The sequence below is a fragment of the Asterias amurensis genome, chromosome 6, assembly GCF_032118995.1.
Source record: "Asterias amurensis chromosome 6, ASM3211899v1".
Lineage (NCBI taxonomy): Eukaryota > Metazoa > Echinodermata > Asteroidea > Forcipulatida > Asteriidae > Asterias > Asterias amurensis.
This window is the reverse complement of record NC_092653.1, coordinates 16317474-16339657: the sequence shown is the minus strand read 5'-3', so window position 1 is coordinate 16339657 and position 22184 is coordinate 16317474. Positions and strand designations below refer to the sequence as shown.

At 39.4% G+C, this 22184-nt stretch overlaps 1 protein-coding gene across 7 annotated transcripts in view; it reads left to right on the top strand.

Moving 5' to 3' along the window:
- LOC139939118 (RNA-binding protein Musashi homolog Rbp6-like) overlaps positions 1-22184 on the top strand; it is a 198125-nt gene that overhangs the window by 57711 nt on the left and 118230 nt on the right. For all 7 annotated transcript variants that reach the window (XM_071934863.1, XM_071934859.1, XM_071934861.1 and 4 more), the window contains exon 6: positions 718-810. In XM_071934863.1, the coding sequence (XP_071790964.1) occupies positions 718-810 (93 nt within the window). The remainder of the gene's footprint in view (positions 1-717; positions 811-22184) is intronic.

Here is a 22184-nt window from a genome sequence, read left to right as displayed (position 1 = left end):
GCATTGTTAAATTTAATGACTCGTGCCAAGTGCCTCTTCAAGAAATTATGTTTTATTTAAAAAAAAATCAATTTCACTTTTTAGAGTTGTTTATCAAATACAAAGCCATCGAATATTCTAAGGACAGTTCAGTTTATGCTAACATGAACAGGCATACAGCGTTCTCCCTCATCCCAGTGGTCTGCTGGCCAAATGCCACTTAAAATATCCAAGGACCAGTCTAATTCACCTCAGTTTTAAGTTTTGAAAAGCATCTATATTCAATATGAAATATGGACAAGTAAAAAAAGCTGGGGGATGCGCGTTAATGTGGTTTTACACTTACACAAATTTGTGTAAATCACTGTTTACTCGGTACTGTCCCAAGTACTATAAACAAAATCCACACGCATATTACTTGGGTGGGATTCAAACTTATAACCTTTGCCATTCCTGAGCAGATGTCTTCAACACGGCCACCGAGATTGCCCTGTAGCTAGAGGCAGTTTGAATCCTATATTTTAGCAGCAGTACCGCAACAATTTCATAGATGTTAAATTTGCAACGGGGACCCAATGCAAATTTAACATCTATGAAATAATTGTAATCTATTTTGGTTCACAAAATGTTCTGTCAGAATTCACAAATGGTGTTTTAAAAAGAAAGATAAATTTGAAATATTTCAAAACAGGAATACTTAACGATGATTCTCTACTTTCTTGTTTTCTTTTTCTGCAGCCTGTGACACGGACGAAGAAAATATTTATTGGTGGCTTAGCGGCACAAACAACACCAGAGGACCTTAAGAACTACTTCCAACAGTTCGGCAAGGTATGTCACATTTTCAGTTGTTTTTTTCTCTCTTTTTCTTTCAGGTATCCATTTTTTCTTGATCAATTGATCATGGATTTGCAGTTGTAGTTATGAAGTTGGTACCAGAGCTTGAATTTGTGCACTTGGGCCAGAGGTCAGAAGTTTTAGTGGGAGGCCAGTAAACTCATGACCAGACAGGTCCGGCGGTCTTTTTTTTCCAATTGAATAATAAAACTGCACTCTTGAACAAAATAATGTTCAAATGTTGACTTTGAGTCTGAGGAAATACCTTTTACACTATGGAGTACAACACCCCAAAAGACAGATGAGAAATTGAGAACAGTTAAACGCATGTTGAATTGCATCAGGAAGATTTCTGTGGTCGATTTTCCACTTAGGACAAGTTACTAGTCCTAACTTTGGATCAGTGACAGGTTTTTAATATCTCCTAGGACTTGTCCTAAGTTGGACTGGTCCTAACTCTTTGTGAAGTGGACTCCATGTCTTGTAAAAGTAACTATGGTCCAGTAAATACTTTGAGCAACAACATTCAAGCTCTGGGCACAGCATTGGTGATGGCTTTATTTCAAAATGGTCAAAACCGGCGACAGGAAGTTGACTTCATGACAAGTATAATGGAACACGTTGTACGCTGCTGTGAAAATGTTTTTTTTGTACAAGTTTTATAATGTATGAACTGTAATAGTGGAAAGTCGGGATTTTCACACCAAAGCAAGAGTGGAGAGTATAGAAGTTTATGAGTTGTTTTTAAGATGTATTTTTTCGGAAAGGAAGATGATAAAATGCTTGTTTTTACTGATGGGTTACTTCCTCATTAATGTTATCAGCAATAATGGGAGAACTTGCAATGGAAACCAAATGTGTATATATTGAGCAACACTGGTTCAGGAACGTGAATGGCAAAAGCATTATTCTTTTGTCACTCGGTTTCACTCTCAAAAGCAATGGCTACATAGACATCAAAATTTGTTTTTCCCTGCTCGCTACAATGGATTCTCTTAGAACCAAATCAATTGTCTCTGGTGTTTTTTTTCTTCATTCCTTTGACACACAATATTAATAAACCAGTCTATGTGTAATCAACCAAAAACGCTCGTTCGCCCTTGTTGGGTGAAAAAAAACAAACCAATGAAATGGAGAATGGGGAAGCGTAGCGTGGCTCCAATAACACACAGTGGATAATGTACATGTACGTCACAGAAGGATCAGTATGTAAGCTGGCTTTTGTTGAGTCCCTCAAGGTTCCGTCTTTAGGCAGGCTCTTTATTTAGAAGCTGTGCAAAAAGCAATTATGGGGTCATTTTAATGATGGGAACCTCACCATAAAGAACACTTGTGCCGGTCATTACAAATCATCAACGGAGGAAATAAAACAGCACCAGGGGTTTCAAGTCTACCGCTAATTTTATTTTCATACCACAGAGCTAGAAGCCATTGTTTTTTTGTAGGTTGTACAAAGTACAAGTCGAGTGCTGTGCACTTGTGAAATAGTTCGGTCAGCATATTCCGCACTTAAAATTCTAAACTGGGATTGGATGTTGTACAAATAAGGGGATGGTTTTTATAAAAGAAGGTTTGTGTTCTAAAGGACATTCCACCTCAGACAATATCCGTGATTTTGGTTTTTGTGATAGCATGTCGTAATCTCAAGAGTTGTCGGTGAGTTTTGATGACGAGATTCGTTTGGAATGTGCAAGAGAAATTAGTTGTTGCATAGGTTGTAAAAACTTCATTGGTAAAAAAAAGAAAAAAAAAAAAGATATTGAAAAAAATTGTCTGCCAAAAAGTATAAACCGTGCTGTGCACTTAGCGATCTAAACACAGAGTTCACTCTTTCACATGTACTATACACAAGATTTTATGGGGAATGCCTTTTGACAAAAAAATTGGATTGTAACTTGGTAAATATGATCATTCAGATGGGAGAGTGCAAACACCGACCACATAAATGTAAGCACCATAATCAAGTTCACGGTGGGCTGGAGGAATTTTTGTGTTGTACACGAGCTTGTAGAGTAGTATTGGGTTGGACTGGAAATCGATAACTGAACTCTTGGTGCCAAGGTGTGTCTGCTTTTTCAATAAAGGCAGCCGTAATTTTTTTTGTGTTGCTTATTTTTTTTTAAAGTCACGAGCGTGTTTGTATCAATCGTTTTCGTGAATGAGTACACAAAGACAAAGTTGGAGGGCAGACGGATGACTCAGGTTCGCTTAACCACTGACTACTAAAGTCAATCTTAAACTTGTCAAAATAGGGTAGGTTTGGTTTTGGACCATCTCTTGGCGAGGTCAGTTGACATAACCTTCCAAATTGCCATGGGAAACCTGTATCCTTGGGTAACGATTGGAGCATTCTAAACAATTCATTCAGGTTTAACACAACAAGATTGTGTATTACTTGCATGATGTCTGCGAGAAGTGAGATTTTTTTTTCTTAGTGCAGAGTAACGGTGTCGGACAGTTGACATTGTGGGAAAATTTTTCTTCAGTGTGATCTGGATTTATATTGTGGTGCATTTGTTTGTGGATTGTGAAAGAAAAAAGAAATCTGAAACGAATTCATTGGGAGTACTTCCTGGTGTTAAGTACTCTCTTTCTTGAAGGACTTGGGAACCTGGGTAGTGTCCGGAACAATTAAGAGGCTGATGCGGAGCATTGTTAGGAGTCCATTGATGGGTCGGAGTTCTTGTGGGTTCGTTGAAAATCGGGGATGAATAGTGAGGGATGGGTTTCCGTCCAGCTATTATACATGGCTTGATTGAGGTGTTGGGAATGGTGGTCTAGACTGTATTGTCACTTTGGTACCAGTGTGCTCGGGGTTAGAACCGGTTTCCCACAGGGTTTAAAACAGCCTGAAAACTAGACATTGAGGCCCTAAAACTAGACATTGAGGCACTTACACAAGACTTTGAGCTTTTGTGACATCACAAAAACTAGGTGTTTGTGAACAAGTCAATGAAAAGCTTGTAAATACCATAGAGTTTTAACACACAGCAAATTTGTAAATGATTTTTGGGGTTGAACAAAGAATTGACTAGAGTGGGAATCGAACCAACAACAGTTTCAAATTTATGTGAAATTGGCTGTAGAAGTAGGATTGTAACGTTATTTTAGTAAAATCGGTTTCAAAACCAGTCATAAGTGGTACACATAATATGGCAGATTGGCTGGTAACCTTATTTTGGTGGGCAAGTTTGTTTCATGCTCAGTATGAAATTGGACCCAAAGCTGATTTTTGAAGGATTTTTATATGTAGCCTGTGATTTCTAAATGCTACAAAGAACGCAGAAATGAAGTCATATTCAGAGTTGAAGTTCAAAGAATGCGCATGGACCTCAGCGTTGTTTAATTTAATTCACCTCTATGACTGAGTAAAGCCGAGCCAGTGACTGTATAAATAGACAAGTTTTTGCTATACGAACAAAACAAACCCCTCTTCAGCATTTGAGGGAATAGCGTGCTTTATAAAATGTTATTATTATCTGACCTCGTCCTCGGTGGGCCATCTGCATTAGATCGCGGAGAGAGAGAGAGCATCTTGTAGTGACTGTTCAGCGTGTATAACTAGGTGCAGTCCCGCAGCAATGTAGGGCACACGTATGAACCGCTGATCCTGCGCATTACTTTGATCAATATAGAAAGAAATGTTACGGTGGAGAGAGAGAGAGAGGGGGAAATGTTGTGAGTGCAGTGAGGCGAAATCTGGATTGGATGGGATGCTATGAAATCAGAAAAATCTTGGATTATAGTTTATACGGCATCGTAATCCAAATCATGCTGAAATTTAGTTATTTTGGTTTGAAACGTGGTCGGTAGTAACTCAAAGTATATTATACTTAAAAAAACAAAACATGCTTACATAATCAAACATTTGGTATTACACAGACATTCAAACACAAAAACCTAGGTTCAAGCTAGATATAAGAAACAACCCAAACTACTCGGACCCCCCCCCCCCCCCCCCCTCCCCATCTAGCAATGTAAAAGTAATCACAGCGAAGGAGAAAGGCAAGACACTTGAAAACAAAAATTGTACTCTCAGCTAACACAGCAGTTTGGGTAATATCCTGATGGGTTTTAATTGATGGGTTTTTAAAAATGTTTTGTTCGGATAACAAATTTCTCGGCGTTGAGGTTCTCCAACATCACAAATGTGAGGGTTGAGACAAAAGAGTTGCATACGTAGCAGTCTATGGCTAGCGTACTGTCCATGCAGTACTGAATCTATTAAATTATGGATTCTTGATGAGGCACAAGCAGGGGTAGGGATTTAAAAGAATTTTCGTTAAATTACCTTTACAGAAAATTTGCAGTTGTAGTTCTTTTTTTTATCAGCGCATGTATTGTTTTTCATGTCTCTGCTTTATGGTATGTAATTCGCTGGCATTTATGGAAGCAGAGAATTCCATGCTTACATCAAGCAGAGAATTCCATGCTTACGACAAGTGTATTTTACGGGATAGCAGGGAATTTTTGTGTGTGCGTACTCCTCTATACTAGGCATTCTTTGCTTACACAGCTAGTGCAGAAATTGGGTGCTTGCCATGCAAGCAGAGAACGGTGATCGTAACGCAGAATTCAGTAGTAAACAGAGCCATGAAATTGGGCCTAATTGGGTATTGATCTTTGGTCAAATCAGTGAAGACACTTTCCATTTTCAGCTGACTTTTTTTGTTGTTGCTTCGATTGGTCTTGACTTTAAGTACAAGAGCAGCATTTTATAACTCCCCATTGTGCCATCAAGCTTCCAATCAGACGTTATCCATGCACCCCCCCCCCCCCCCCCCTGGAAAAAGAAAATGTTACTTTGAAAAAAAAAAAAAAAAATTCAGCAAAGGCCATTAATGGTTTTCTTGTATGAGTCCCGATGGATCGTTTAGCATTGATCATCAACGTCATAGCGTAGATGAGAGCGATGCTAGTAGTACCATCATCATCGCTTGTACTTCTTTTTTTAAAGAAACATCGTCGACGTGTGGCGCAGCTAGGGAAGCAGCTGGCTGACACTACACACCTTCTTTCTGCCTCTCTCCATTTGGGGGGGGGGGGGGGGGAGAGCTCCGAACAATGTCAAATTAATTCTCAGAGTAGAAATGACTTGGTTGACCTTGGGAAGGTGGTTGACTGTTTTTAGCAAACTCTCAAAATAACAAATAAATAAAATAGATACTGAAAAAAACGAAACACACTGTCATAAAGAATATCGAGAAATAAATGAACGAAGTGCCTGAAGGTCCTTTGACTGAAATTAAACTGACGCTATTTCTTTTGGTTTTGAGAGATAGACATACCATGCCTTGTTTGCTCTCTTGATTCGTGTTATAAAAACACGGAGCAAAATTTAGTTTTAAATTAAACACGGAGCATAATTTTTTTCTTTTCTTTTACTGTTGGCGTCGTTTTTTTAAACGTCTGCTTTTTCACAAATTTGTGTGTTTTTCTTCTTTTGTTGCTCTTTTAATTTGTGTAGTGAAAACACAGAGCAGAATTCTTTTTCCCAGTTTTTCTATATTTTTTTTTTAAAGTCTGTTTCTCCGCAAATTATTTGTTAGTTTCTTTTATGTTGAGATTCAATTTGGGTATTTTCTTAAATAATGGATACAGCTTTAAAAGCAAAATATACGTAGGCTAGATCAAAGCCTCCCCGCAGGAATTTCTTTCTTTTTATCTAAATAAAAGAAAGAAGTGATCCATTGGTTTAACTGCACGTACAACACAGTGTTTGCTATAGGCAGAAATCGAGTTATGTGCTCCGTACGTGCAAACAACAATTTACTCTCGGCGAAACCGATTGGTTGACTTCTCTTATGCGAGTCCATTCGAGGTGGACATAAGCTTTTTTGTAGATGATATACTTGTTTGTGTTCTTTGCAAGGAAACACTGTTTGGAAATGGACAATTCTAGGAACTTTGTTTTGATAGTGGATTTGTTGAATCTCTTTGAAATATTTTAAAGAATTTGATGATTTTGAAAAGTAATAATCCGCTTAGCTGCTACTAACTCTACCTGATTCTGCAGAAAGTTCCCTGAAAATAAACAAATCTTTCCATTTTCTGATGAACAAGTTTGCAAATCTCACTGATTATTGAAATTTATCCCCTATTATGTCTAATGTAATTCTAAATATCTCTTTGATTGTCGTACAAAATCTTCCTGATTGCAAGATGTAAATACAGGCAGCTCGTAAGAATGAGGGTTTGCATTAAAAAGAAAAACAGATTTCCTTTATCTACGCGAAAAACAAAATGAAAGCAATCTTTTTTGGAACAAGCTTGTTAGTTTTGACAAAGGTCTGCGTCTAATGTCTCTTTCTTTGTGTTGAATGTTTACTTTGTACAGAGGTGACACTTCCACTAACAAACTGTCTTCCTTTCCAATAATACATGAAGGTCGTACTTCAATTAAGACTTTGAGAGAGGTGTACAATCATAATATTATGGCATCGGGACTGTTCTTCATTCAGCGTGAGGGTCCCTCCCATGACATTGTGTTCACATAGAAAACCGTAATCGTCTTGTTTTTCTAAAGGGTGTGTGAGAAATGAAATTTGTGGGTGTAGTTTCTTTGCATGGCCGTGTTTCTCGTATGCTGAACACGCTGGGTTGCCTCCTCGCCATCACCAGCATTGTTGTCTTTTCATTTTCAATATGACATCATGCATGTTTTTATTGTGATTTGAGGGTACACAAATATGCAGCACTGGTTCGGAGATGGGACGTACCGTGCACAGATGCCTTATTAGCTTTATCAGCGCAGGCATACCGCCAGGGAAGTCCCATAAGACCTTCCACAAAATTCATAATTGTCAAATAAGTATTAATGATGTTTGGATAGGCTTGCCGCTACGATCCGCGATGCGTGGCATGTCCAAATTTAAAACACAAATTGCAAGCTATCCCTTGGAATTTACATCTATTTGCTTCTCGGTTAAAATAAAAAAAGGTAGGCTAAATCGCACTTAAGAAAGCTGAGTGCACACAAAAGGTCCGAATTAAAATCACAGCATAGGTGGGATTCCGAGGTGTACTCCTAATAATGCCAGATTTTGGAGAGCACTTTGTACTCAGCAGTTCATGATTAAAAATTGGACTCTCACGGAGCGGTTTTTCAAACAGATCCACCTATAAACATTGGAAGAGAGCGGGGCCGAGGACGGTACCTCATTCCAATTCCAAATTGAAAAATATCACATCAGGGAAGAAGAAGAAAAAAAAAAAAAACCTACCCTGACATTTACGTCGCTCGTTGATCCGCACACAGAGCCCGCGCTCTCCGCTGACCCCCTAGCCTAGGTGAAATTACTTTGCCATTACCTGGCATTAGCCAGTGGCCGCTTGCAATTGATCGTCACAGTGATTGCAACGGATCCTGACATTTGCAAAAAAAATTGGAGTGGATGTCATACATGTATAAGAAATAACATGGGGAGAAAGTGTACAGTTAGTAGTAGTATTAGCAGCAGCAGTCGTCGCCCCTCAAGAATGAAAAATTATAATTATAATTGTTAAGATGTCACAACAATTTCATTCATTCAGACATCAATTGTAATTTTTCTGAATCCGCTTGTGGTGGTTATTTTGTTTACCAAGTTATAATTTATTTTGTGGAACATCTTGTTTGAGTTGCGCGTACTTGGTTTATCATTATGTTTGGCAGTGTGTTTTACAGGCGTGTGTGCTTCATTTTTTGAAAGGGCACCAAGCTTTTTCTTCTTGGTAAAGGGCACCCTACGAGGAAATGGTCAATTTCTACTTCAGCTTTTCGAGGGCACCAAGGCAATGATTAGGGGACATGGAGGCATTCGCCTTCTTTGCCTCCGTGAAGTATCGAGCCTCTGGTATGAAAATGTACATTTGCTACAGGAAGAATATCTACTTGAAATATGACTGAGTCAATGTAGGGTAAGTTTACCAGTCTTGAGCACTGCATGGTTGTACCACCATCCACCATGGTCCGATGCATTGTACTCTAGCGTTGTCGTACCTTACAGGTGTTACTTCAAGGATTGTTTTCCCCATTGTGGTGTTTTTTTTGGGTGTGATACTTGAGAAATAGTTGCCCGATTCCCAGAGACCGATTCTTTGAGTTAAAAAAAATCATCACCAGCCTTGAGTTGGTTTGGCAGTGTCTCGTTTAGAACCGAGTGCAAAACAAGCAAACGTCACACACAGACGCCTCAGACAGAAACACCACAAGAAGTGGTCCGCATGTACAATTGTCGGGGAGTATTTAGCTGTCCTTGCCAAAACTTTTTCTGTTTGTTAAAGGCAGAGAGTATACCTTGGGTAAACAAGTACTCCAAAAATTAATGAGCATACAAAAGCTTACTTGGAAAGATGCACTGTGGCTGTTGATAATTTTAAAGGCACTGGACACTATTGGTAATTGTCAAAGACCAGTCGTCTCACTTGGTGTATCTCAACATATGCATAAAATAACAAACCTGTGAAAATTTGAGCTCAATCAGTCGTCGAAGTTGCGAGATAATAACGAAAGAAAAAATAAACACCCTTGTCACACTTTCTCGAAAACTATGTTACTTCGGAGGGAGCTGTTTCTCACAACGTTTTATACTATCAACCTCTCCCCATTATTCGTTACCAAGTGAGGTTTTATGAGAATAATTATTTTTAGTAATTACTAATAGTGTCCACTGCCTTTAAAGAAACGATTCCCTCCAAAGGAATGTTGTTATGGAGTAGGATTCAAAAGCATTTCATTATGAGAAGCGTTGTATGCATGAAATGTTTCTCAGATTTTGTCTTCCATTAGGATAATTCGTCCCGCGTGGACATAACCGCGGCAGATTTGTTCGCCATTATCTCGAAAATGCTACCACCTTTTCAAATGAAATGTTCATATGTTTTCTTGTATTAGTTTTATTCTACATTTAAATAGGGTTAGAAACAATCGAACGCTTCCGAAAACCAAAGGCTCTGCCTGTTAAATCTAGAATCTGTGGGGTCCAAATGGGATCTGCTGATGAGGTGCAAACCATAGCCAAAATTTTGGTTACTGTCTTCCACGTGGTATGCACATTTCTCGTTTTACATTTGCCAAACAGTCTTATCGCGTGACATCACCCTCTCTGCACATACACAGTTCATGCAGTTAGGAAAGGTAGATGAAAACACGGTGGACATGATCAAGAAATGATTGCTCTCAGCTAGAATTTCCAATTATCAAGTCCCATCAGTCATGCTCGAGAAGGCTTTGTTTTTTCTTGGGAAACATACACGGGTGCGTTAATAACAATAATCCCAACATTTGTCTACAATTTCTTCCATTGACAAAATATGATTTTGTTTTCCTGAGTGTTAGCTAAGCTTCCCATTTCGAAATAAAAGCATATGCATCGACGGTCGGGTTTGGGTCAGGTTCCCTTTTTTTATCTACCCAAGATGTTTTTCAGACGGGAATTCTACCCCAGACATTGTTTGTGGGCTTGTTTTTTTTAGGCGCCCCCCACTGCTAGGCTGGACCTCAAGTTTCATATCTCCTACCCCTAGCTGGGGTTTTCGCCCACAGCTTTGACATTGAAACTTGCCTGCTATGGTTTCATACGCGCCATATGGAGGCCCGGTGTCCAATTATATCGCCATGGGTACCAGAGACTGCTTGCCTGAACCACTGTGGGAAGCCAAGTTGTGCGTTTTAAAATCTCGCTTTTTGGGAGTTTTCTTGAGACCTGTCTGAGGAATCCGCAAAAAAGAAAAAGAAAAGAAAAGAAAAAAAAAAAAGCCAAACCATAAAAATACTTTATGTTTATGAACTGAAGTGCACCCAGTTGTATTTATTCAGCTCTGTGGTTTCTGTCTAACATGGCTTTCTTTTAAGTAAGACATACAGACTTTTTTTTGTTATCATATGAAAGTACCACCAAGTAGTCTTAGAAGAAGATGTTGTTGGAAGGAAAAAAAGAAGAATGTATTGCGATTTAAAACTAAAGAGGGTTCATTCTCTATGGGTTTATACATGTAGCTCCATAGTCAATACCATAGAGGAGTGGTTATAGCAGTTGTGGGAGGTGGGCGGTCTGTACATGTGTACTTGCATTTGCCCTTGGCTTGGTTTGTGGTCTGAGGTTTATCAGGGACAATTATTACAAGTTGTGGTTGCATGCGATTAACACTGAGAAGGTGTACACATGTGTCTCTCGGACAATGTGTCTCTCGGAGTAGGAAATGTAATACATGTGGAAGCCATCACACAATGCACATCATAAGTGCCATGACTTTTAGTTACGGTGCAGATATCACCTTGACATTTACAGCTAAATAGTGAGGCTTGATTGGAACAAGTTAATCAAAGTTTTTCAGCCGAACTGTTTTTGCGTTTTACAGGCATGAAATTTTTCCTACTTAAGTCTGCTTTCCGATATGGTTGCCCTTGGAAAAATCTGCAAAGTTGTGAATAAATGATTAAGAGTCTACACAATTTGTAGGTCAGCCCTGGTACTGAATAACTGAATACAATATTCCTACCATTTTTTGAGGAACCAAATATGATCTGATGCTTGATTTCGAGACCTCAAAAAAGTTTTTCAGTTGAACTGTTTTTGTTTGCGTTTTACAAGCATGATATTCTTCCTACTTAAAGACATGGGACACTGTTGGTAATTGTCAAAGACCAGTCTTCTCACCTGGTGTATCTCAACATATGCATAAAATATGTTTTATAACATTCATATTCGAGCCCAGTTCCTGGAAAGAGTAAATTGATCTAGATGTTGGGGAACACTTCTCAGCTGTCATTGCTTGAAAGGGAAGGTACAATATATACGTTTGGTAATCCTTCTTCAAGTATCCTTCTTCAAGTTAATAGAAATAAAAAACTTACCCGAGTATAAGTGCAGTGGCTTTCGATAGTACAATGTATAGCTTTTTGAGACTATTTCACTTTGAAGAAATGTGGTTAAAAATAAAAAAATAAAATAAAAAATTGGAATCTGAGAAGAGTTTACAGACAGAAATGTTTCTCAGCTTTGTGTATTCAAACTACAAATTATTCTTTCTGCATGGACATTATCAGATTTTTGGTGATATCCGTAAAACATGACCACCTTTGAACTGATGTTTTCACAGGTTAGTTTGATTGTAGATATTTATATTTAAATGGTATTAAAGGAACACGTTGCTTTGGATCGGACGAGTTGGTCAAAACAAAAGCGTTTGTAACCGTTTTTTATATAATGCATATGGTTGGAAAGATGTTTTAAAAGTAGAATACAATGATCCACACAAGTTTGCTTCGAAATTGCGTGGTTTTCCTTCTACTGTGCGAACTAACACGGTCGGCCATTTATGGGAGTCAAAATTTTGACCCCCATAAATGGCCGACGTGTTAGTCGACGAGGTAAATGGAAAACCACGCAATTTCGAGTCATGTTTGTGTGGATCATTGTATTCTACTTTTACAACATCTTTCTACCCATATGCATTTTATAAAAAACGGTTACAAACGCTTTTCAAAGACCAACTCGACTGATCCAAGGCAACGTGTTCCTTTAAAACAATCAAAGGTTAAAAAAAAAAAAACACCACCAAATGCATACTTTAACTCTATTATGACCCCTTTCTTCACACTACGAGTGGCAGTATATTTCAACCCAAATCTTGCTGATATTCTCGGCAGATCCCGGAACCCGCCATCAACGCCTTCATGTCAAGACAGTTTTCCCTCTGTGTGTTGCTCAATTACTGAGCATACAAAACAACAAAAAAAGCAGGTGTGGGTATTTACACATACCCAGAGGCAGCTGGGTGCTCTTGTTTTAGATTTTTTTCTCTTCGCTCTTCTCTCTCGAGCTCGCTCCTCTCTCTCTCTCGCTTCTCTCTCTCGAGCTCGCTTCTCTCTCTTGAGCTCGCTGTCTCTCGTTGATTCGGCGATCAGGCTCGCGACTGGGTATACATGCCATGTGTTTCCTGGTGGTAGGGGTTTATTGGTGTCCGCAGTGATAGTAACTTTGCACAGGTGACTCCAGTATGCAGTGGATTGAGCCGGCCTTGGTGGACATGACTTCCGGCATGATCTAAAACCCTCCTGCAAACTGCCCCATTCTAAAATGCATCGGTACATAAACCAAAGCCCAGGTTTGAATTTCAGAAAAGCCCTCACTATAACATTGACCTATCATGGCAATAGCTGCTCTATTTAAACTACACAGGAAATTTCCCTGACAAACCCCCCCCCCCCCCCCAACTATGCAGAATTTTAGTTTGATGCAGGCCTAGATTTACATACAGGCCACGGATGCCACCGCCTCAGTTGCCCTGGTCTTGGCCTTGGCCATTGACTTGAAGATTTTCCAATGGAAGTGTCCTTTGCAACTTGAAAGTCAAGCCTGTATGTATGCTTAGTTTGTTGAAAGGGCAAGGGCACCCTATGAGGAAATTGTTAATTTCTACTGGGCACCAAGGCAATGACCAGGCATGGAGGCAATAGCTTCATTGCCTCCTTGAAGTATCAGTCTTGGAAAATGGCCTTGTCCTTTCAAAGATGAAATTCCAGGCCTGTGAAGTTAGCAGATTGGCCTATTCCCCCCCCCCCCCCCCCCCCCTGATGATCCTGGGATTATTTGTTGCATCTGGTATCCATCACCTCCTCTGACGCCATTATCACGTTGTTCAGGATGTTTGCCGACACCACCTGAAGGATTTCTGGATTTGGCGTTTCAAAAGTGTTTGCGGAGATTGCCTTACAGTGGAGGCGCCGATGCGCCAACATCTTGAGACAACTCCAGTCAAAAAGTGTTCTCGTTGCACATGCTCTAGCAAGGCGCCTCCTCTGCTTCCACACACCATGTACAGCCATTCTGCCAAACGCTTTTGAAAAAAACTCCGTCCATTATAGAACGTGTCCATACCTGCAAACCCTGAGTCTGTCCATGTGTACCTCGAGCTCAGTCTGAGTTGAATTACTCATCGAAAAACTTCTTTTTGAAATAAGAAACTCTTTTCATTTATTGTAGTGTTTACTCATGAACTGTTGACAACAAGCTCAGTCCGACTTGTTGGTACCTGCCCTTCTGTCAGGCACACCATTTTATGGAATCTGAAGAGAAAAAAATGAAAAAAAAAAAAAGAAGAAAAAAAAAAATTGAAAAAATGTAGATATATTTAGGTTAAAAACAAGATAGAAACTCTGTTTCAAGCTTAGTGTGTTTTTCCCCCTCCCTTAATACATGTACCTTGTTCTAATCAGTATTTTCAGAGAAGGCAATGCGGGGCTAGGAGAAAAAAAAACTTGACTGATGAAAACCAAGCTTTTGCCAGGAAGTAATTTTCACCGAGAAAACATTGCCAGAAGCAAGATCACCTGGGTCAAGAGAAGGGGGGGGGGGGGAAGATTAGGAATTTCAGTGCTTCTTTTTAATTAGTTGTGTCAAGCTTTGGAGCTGGCTAATCCAGTGCACGGTCAAGATCGTTTTGCCACAGACTTCGTGCTTGTTATTAAAGACCGAAATAGACACAAGTATTTCTCGCCCCCGCCCTGTCTGCGTCAAAGGTGTAAATGTGAAGTTTGGTCGATTGTCAAGGAAAAGTTGAGATCATTGATGAGACAGTAGGGGGTGTCTCAACAGAATGTTTCGCAGGAGTTGAACACTCCTCAACTGTTGCAAATTATTCATTACGAATTTGTGACATCAACATTCGCATCGCATTCACATTCACTGAAAGTATTAACCGGGCTTGATTCGTTCAAAAGTTTCTGAGCTTTTTATATAAGCAAGCAGGCCTGTACGCTTCGTTTGTGAAAGGGCAAGGGCACCAAGGCATTTTCTCCTTGGTAAAAGGCACTCTATGAGGAAATTGTAGGTTTCTACTGGAGTACAAATGTATATCAAGGGCACCAAGGCAATGACCAGGGGCATGGAGGCAATGGAGGCCTTTGTTGCCTCTGTAAAGCATCAAGCCTGAACAAGTCAAGTAGTTGCAATAGAAATTTGAACGTGTCTTGGTGAGCGCCATGTAATGCTGTACAAATCTTTGTATACACCCTCAACTAAAATCCATCATGCTTATTGCATTAGTAATGTTTCTGTCATCAGCCTGCTCACTAAGTGTTCTTTTTTCTCGTAGTAAATTATGGATAGATACATTCATTTCACCGTCAGGACTCCTTCAATGTTTTTTCCTTTGTCGATTCAATTTAACTGCAGACTAATAATGTGGTAGCTTTGAATGTCTTCTATCTGTACATTGCGCGGAAGCACACTAGGGTGCCAGGGTTTTTGGTGTCTTGTGCAGACTTTATCTGTGTTTATTACACTTGTCATTTGGATTGATTTAAAAACCAGCTGATTATATCTTTTACCATTTTCCGCTTATCCAGTAGGAGTTTAACCTATTCATGTCATGTTGTTACAAAATAACCCTATCTCATCACAGTTGGGATTGTTATTTTCTTCAATTTATCATCCGGAATTCCATGGTAGAATTCTCTGTCACGGCAAATTTGCGGCGAGCTCCGGAGAAGGGTTCGCCTCTGGATTGGGCGCATTGTGCAGCCACTGACTGGCCGCTAACCAATTGTGATAGATAATAAACACACCTCGGTACTCTATCGTAACGCATTTAAATCTTTGACACCGAGTGGCTCTGTTTGGTCGCTTCCTCGGCTTCCTCCTGCCATTGTTTCCTTTCTCTCTCACCGAGACTTCATCACCATCCTTCCTTCATTGCATCCTAATGGCGTTAGATTCAGATGAACTGTCTCTTGGTTTTTTTCCTTCGGGAGACACCAGTTCCACAGTCACCTTGTGTTTAGAGTCAATTAGAAATAAGGAGTTTGGGCAGTTTCGGAGATCGATGAGAAACTCATCAGTATTTGAGTTTTTTTTCCCCAGTCTCCTCTTTGTAGCTTGTTTCTGAAAGCACATTGAGAGAAATGACAATGGAGGATGGCTTTCATGTGTCTTAAGACATATTGCTGTGCAGGCCGGTATGTTTCGATTTTGACAGGGCTTAGGGCACCAAGGCATTTTTTCATTGATAAAGGGCACCATACGAGGAAAATACAAGTTTCTACTGGAGAATTTCAAGGGCAATAAGACCAGGGGGCATGGAGGCAATCACATTCGTTGCCTCTGTGAAGCTTTGACAAAAATTCTTGATGAAATCACTCTATTTTCAGTGGATATGATTCCTCTGATAAGCCATAAAAAATAACCACATTGTGTAAATATTATTAGAGTGTGGGTTTCCCCGTTAGACACCAAGGGATCTGATGTGTTTGAAGGCTTAGTGACAATGCTAGCTTTAGTGGCTTGCACACTAGAGGTTCCAATTCTATACCCACCTTCTAACAATCAGTCAATTGACAAGGTCATCAGGGTGACCCCTGACCCCTGGGAAATACAATTGACTTTTGGGATGACCCTTCCCACAATACACTCCTCTGTCAATGGGGGCCATGTGATCATGCTGGTGACAGCTGTGTGTCACCTGCCCACACACAACCAGTCTGAGGAGTTCATCCTGGCAGGATCTTAACGGGTCTGGGTACTTTTTGTAGGACGTAAAACACAATGTCCACAGATTTATATTAAACTTACACCGTTTGAAGATATTGATGGTTTTCTTTTAAAATATTACCTACTGATGAGGTGCTGTAGTTTTTGAGAAATGGGTAAAACAATTTCACCAAAATAATGTTCTGAAGCCACAGTACACTTTTCAAAACCAAACATAAACATCAGGTTATAAGAAAGCCGAGGACCTCGTTTAAAATTTGACGAGCTTCGGCCCTAAGTGGCACAATTTTAGCTCAAGACTGACTGCCCCACGCAAATTTGAGAAAAACCTTAAGAGGACCCTGTGCTCGATTCATAATACGGGAAAACCGATTCATAATTTTCAAAGAGGGAACCGGTCAAGACTCACATTTCAATTATCCGGAGGTGAAGTGCTCGCCGACGTTTCTGATTCGGTTTAAAGACAGAGGCCACTATTGGTAATAGTCAAAGACCAGTCTTCTCACTTGGTGTATCTCAACATATGCATAAAATAACAAACCTGTGAAAATTTGAGCTCAATCGGTCGTCGAATTTGCGAGATAATAATAAAAGAAAAAAACACCATTGTCACACAAAGTTGTGTGCTTTCTGATGCTTGATTTTGAGATCTCAAATTCTAAACTAGACCTCAAATACTAATTACTTCTTTCTCAAAAACTACGTCACTTCAGAGGGAGCTGTTTCTCACAATGTTTTATACCATCAACCTCTCCCCATTACCCGTAATCAAGAAAGGTTTTATGATGATAATTATTTTGAGTAATTACCAATAGTGTCCACTGCCTTTAAATCGGAGATGTAAAACAAATAGAAAAGGTCAGACTGCAGTGACACTGACAAGACTTGTGCGCGCTGCACATTTCTCAGGTACTACTCTGAATAAACACTAGGGCATTTTGAGCTGGCATGTAGAGAGAGACGCATTGTGGGGGTGTGTTGAGTGGTTAGTTGGGGAAGGGGGGGGGGAGAAGGAGAGGGGTATGAATGTGGATTCATTTTAAATATTGTCAAGTAGTCTCAAAACCGAAGGATGACCACGGAAAAACCAATATTGCGTGACATTATTTTAAGCATGTCGATAACTTCAAACAAACGACTTGGATAGAAAGTGTGATGTGTAGAGTGAAAACATTACAGTGGCTTTTTTGTATCTATATTTTTTTTTAAAACAATTGTCTTAAAAAGCATGTCTGTTTATTAGCAACGATGGACTAATGTAAAAGCTGATGGGCTAAGGAAATGACAAGGGATAAGCCCGGTTCATAATTCCTGCGAATGCGAATGCTATACGAATGTTGACATTACAAATTCGCAACGAATAGCTTGCAACAGTTAAAGGAACACATTGCTTTGGATCGGTCGAGTTGGTCTTTTAAAAGCGTTTGTATTCTAAGACCAACTCGACCAATCCAAGGCAACGTGTTCCTTTAAACTGTTTTCAACTCGTGCGAAACATTTGTTGTGAAAACAGCCATGTGACGTCAAAATTTGGACAAACTCTGTCATTACCCCAAAAGAGTTCTGTCAAGTTGGGCCTGTACATAAACTAGTAGGTGTTCACCTTTAATTCACTCTAGTAAAGCCCTATTTATTAATGTATGATCAAGCCTAAACAGAGTGACAGGGATATATATTTAGTCCATGTGTACATGTACAGTGCTTCTACATTGTACAAGGCCAGCCAAGCTTAGCCAAAATTGTTCAACCAACCAACCAGCCAGCAATTCTTTCTCAGTGCCATCAGCAGTTGATAATGCTTGGTGGAGCTGTCAAGCTGTTTGGTGAACTCGGCTCTAAGGTCAGGCACAGATACCTGATCAGTGAAACAGCCTTGTGCCAAGGTCATCATCTGAGATTATTCAGGCATGGTGATATTCTACCTTACACTGTGGTTAGTCTTCCCTCAATGCTAATAATTAGTGACAGTTTGGAAGAAGGTGGAGACCTTTGACTGTGGGCTGCATGCAGAAGTATACATGTGCAACAGAATACTTTGTGTAGTGTAGCACTGTATAAAACATTGTGAGAAATGGCCCCCATTCTGAAGTAGCAGACTCCAGGCCTGAAGCAGTTTATTGGGCATCTGAAAGCACACAAATTTGTGCAACAAGGGTGTTTTTTCTTTTATGACCAATTAAGTCAAAATTTTAACAGATTTGTTATTTTATGCATATGTTGGGACACACCAAGTGAGAATACTGGTCTTTGACAATTACCAAAGGTGTCCAGGGGTGAATTTCACTAAGAGTTGAGACTAGTCTTATCTCGAGTTACATGTAGGACGAGTTACTTGTCCGAGTTAGGACGAGTTAAGGACTAGTCACAAGTCCTAACTCTTCCTGAAATCGACCCCAGTGCCTTTAGGTAGACCGTTGCTAAGCATGTGAGTGACAGGGTGCCTTTAATTGTTAGCTGGTAACCTTCATTTCACCTGCTACTCAATGAGTGTTGTTTAACCAACCTGGATAATGTACCAGTGTAAATCGCAATTCATCACTGCCATGGACTCTCTCTGATCAAATTAACAAACATTTGCTTAAGACCGAAAACCCTGTGAAAAGTCCCGACTCTTATATTTGACCTGCATGCCTGGGACACTGCGGCCACTGCATCAAGACTCGATCCGTCCTGTTTTCATTTATCATGCCATGTTTCTTTCTTTCTCTCCCCTGTGTGGTCGGCGAAGTATTTCCTCAGTCAAAGCGTTAATTGATCATTCTTCATCTGAAAGCGCTAAATTGAATTTCGGTTGTTGATTCGCATGATCTAGTTGGTATGTGTGAAAGACACAGCCTAGTTTTCCTTTCGGACGGATATTCTACTCATAAATCCCCCTCGTGATTATTTTCCTAAGGAAATTTAATTGATTGAAACACATTACAGGAAATAGAAAAATGGAGACATAACATTCTGATTACGACATTTAGCCCTAACTAGTTCCATCACCGTGTTTTCTCCGGAACTTGATCAGAAAATGAAACATCATACAGTCCACCTTTAGGGTAATAATCTTCACGTTACGAAATAGCGTGTTGCACTTTATTAAAGGGTGTTATTCTTGTTTGGTAATTTGGAAACTTGTGTCACGCGTCGCTGTCAAGAGCTTTGCTTGAATTAGAGATAAATAATCTGGAACAGAGTTTGATTTAGTCCTGTCTGAAATTGTTCTGAGAGAAGTAAGAAAAGAAAGGGAGCAATAATTTTCAGCGTTGAGTTTGCAATGCACAGTCCTACCGCCGTAAATTAATCGCGCTGTTAGTAACTTATTTTTGTTTTGTATAGCCTTAGTTTCCTTTCAAATGACTCCTTCTTACTGATGATATCCACACACAGGCTAAAGATGGTTCAGCTAAAGTTGAACTTACTGCTTAAGCATTATCGTTCAAAATGGGGAGGTATTTAGCACTGTTAACTATCAGGCGTGTGATTGCTCAAGATTTTTCCTGATTGCAAGATTTTCTCAAAATCTCCTTGAGCCTTCAAATTTTTGCGATAGAAGTGAGGCAGTCTCGTCAGACAAAACAAAAAGACTCGAGACTTTTCCAATTTTTAAAACCATACTTTGCCTTTAACTCTTTAAAACAATTTTAATGTCGTCAAACAGAATGCCATAATGCACACAAATATAATACAGCAGAAATCTGTTTGTCTTCAATCGTCAGTTTCGAGAGATACAATAGTCTTTTACTAAATAGTCTGGTTTACCACAAGAGAGCAATCTTTGGACCCAGGGATCCTAGCTGTGTCTACCCCATCTGACCTCTTCCTTTTGTTGACTCCTCTGATAAATTTGTCAATACTCACACGCTCTGAGGGAATCACAGGGAAGGTAATAAACATGGGCATGGAGGTTGAGTGGCAGACTTTAATAGATTGAGATTTAAATGGTTGAGAAAACACTGGCGTCTGAACTCCTCCATTTGTAACGGCTTATTTGGTTCTCTCCACACAAAAAGGTCTGGTGATACTGCCACATTTTTTCGGAACCATAGTAGCGACGAGGGGGAATGTGTTTATGTTGTCAAAGTCCAAATGTCTATAATGTGATTATTTTTTTTATAAACAAAATCATTAGATCATCATCCCGATCAAAAAGAAAGAAAAGAAAAAGATAAGTGTTATTGACGTTGACGTCCATTTGGAAATACCAGATCCAAGTCATATATTTGTTAGTATTTTCCGTTTCCAAATTGAAATAAGTCTATTTTTGATTAGTTTAGGGTTTCAGTTGGTCGTGAATTATGAAGCATAAAAATGTCATCCATGTATGAAATGCGGACTATATACCAATTTTGGTTTGACCATAAATATTTATAGGATAGAATGTGAAACTATTTTTTCTTCCATCGTTGATTAAATTATAGTGGACTGATGATAATTCAATTGGTGTAAACTGTTTAGATTACAACCGAGCTTGTTTCTATTAGGAACCGTTATCTCTGAATTGACAATTTGACGTTGATATTTTTAATTAAAATCCTCTAACTTAAAGGAAGGTTGCCTTAAAGGAAGGAATTACTCAACAAATTATTCACCATAAAATCTTACTGTAACCTTTACTATATCTTATTTCCACCATGCAAAGTTTCAAACCTTATACTCATAAAATCTTACCCGATAAGAAGCACTGCAGCTGTTGATATTGTAAAACGATTCCCTTTAAAGGAATGTGGTTTTAGAGAGAGGGATTTCAATCTGAAAAATGTTTTGGAATGAAATAATTCTCAGATTGTTTATTCGATTTGCTGATTATTCTTCCTGATATGACAAAACTGGTCCAGATTTTCAGCGATACCTCAAAAACACTACCACCATTTGAAATAAAAATCTTTCACAAGTTAATTTGATTGTGTATATCTACATTTATTAAAACAATCGAACGGTTTCAAAAAACAAATGTATACTTTGTCTTTAATTGTATTTGCACACATTTATTTTATTGCTGCCTTACATGTACATTTACACATTTTCCAAAGTTTGTTAATTATACTCAAATTATGAGCAGTTTACAGTAATACATAACTTAGGATATGTAAACCAAACAATAGCGTTGCTGTGTAGTCCGACCACCATCTTGTTGTTCTCAGTATACGCAGCAAGATTCTGACCTACTGAATCTGACATCATGACCCACATGCGATATGTACTTTTTCTACAAACCCGCCCGGGGCTATGTGCTTTTATCAGCCAAGCATCTCACCATCTTAAATCATGCCCAACATAATTCCCAAGAAGAAGAACTGCACTGACTCATGTTATGGTGCTGCAGTGCTTCGACGACGACTGGGAGCCGTTTTTGAGAATGATCCTCGCTCAAATGCCACGGATGAAGGGAAATCCCTTTGCTGATCCCCACTACTTGTGCATTCCAACTTCCTGCATCCGTTACTTGAATACAGACCCCATTCAGGAAAGTCGCCCTTCTGATCCCGCTTCTTTTAATTAATCTCAAGGTAATGTTTTTCTCGGGAGTGTTTCCTTGTTTTTGACTTAAACGCCCCCAGACTGGCTGTCTGCTGGCTAACACCCTTTCTCGATAAGACAAATGTGTTTCTGATCCCCTGTGATTGCCTCGATCATGCCTTGATAATGCATCTTCAAGCCACCTACGACATTCACTATTACATGGTCATCAAAATGGCCCCTCCATAATGTGGCCATGATGTGTACATCTTAGCAAACACTGTACAGTTTCACATATACGAACCTGGGTTAGTGTGGCCGCATATCTACATGTCTTTAAATGGAGGGTACACTTTTGGTAATTCTCTTATGAATAGTGTACAACCATACAAACTTTCTTGGTAAAGAGCATCGCTTAGATGTTGGTAATATAAAAACCATGCAGGAAGG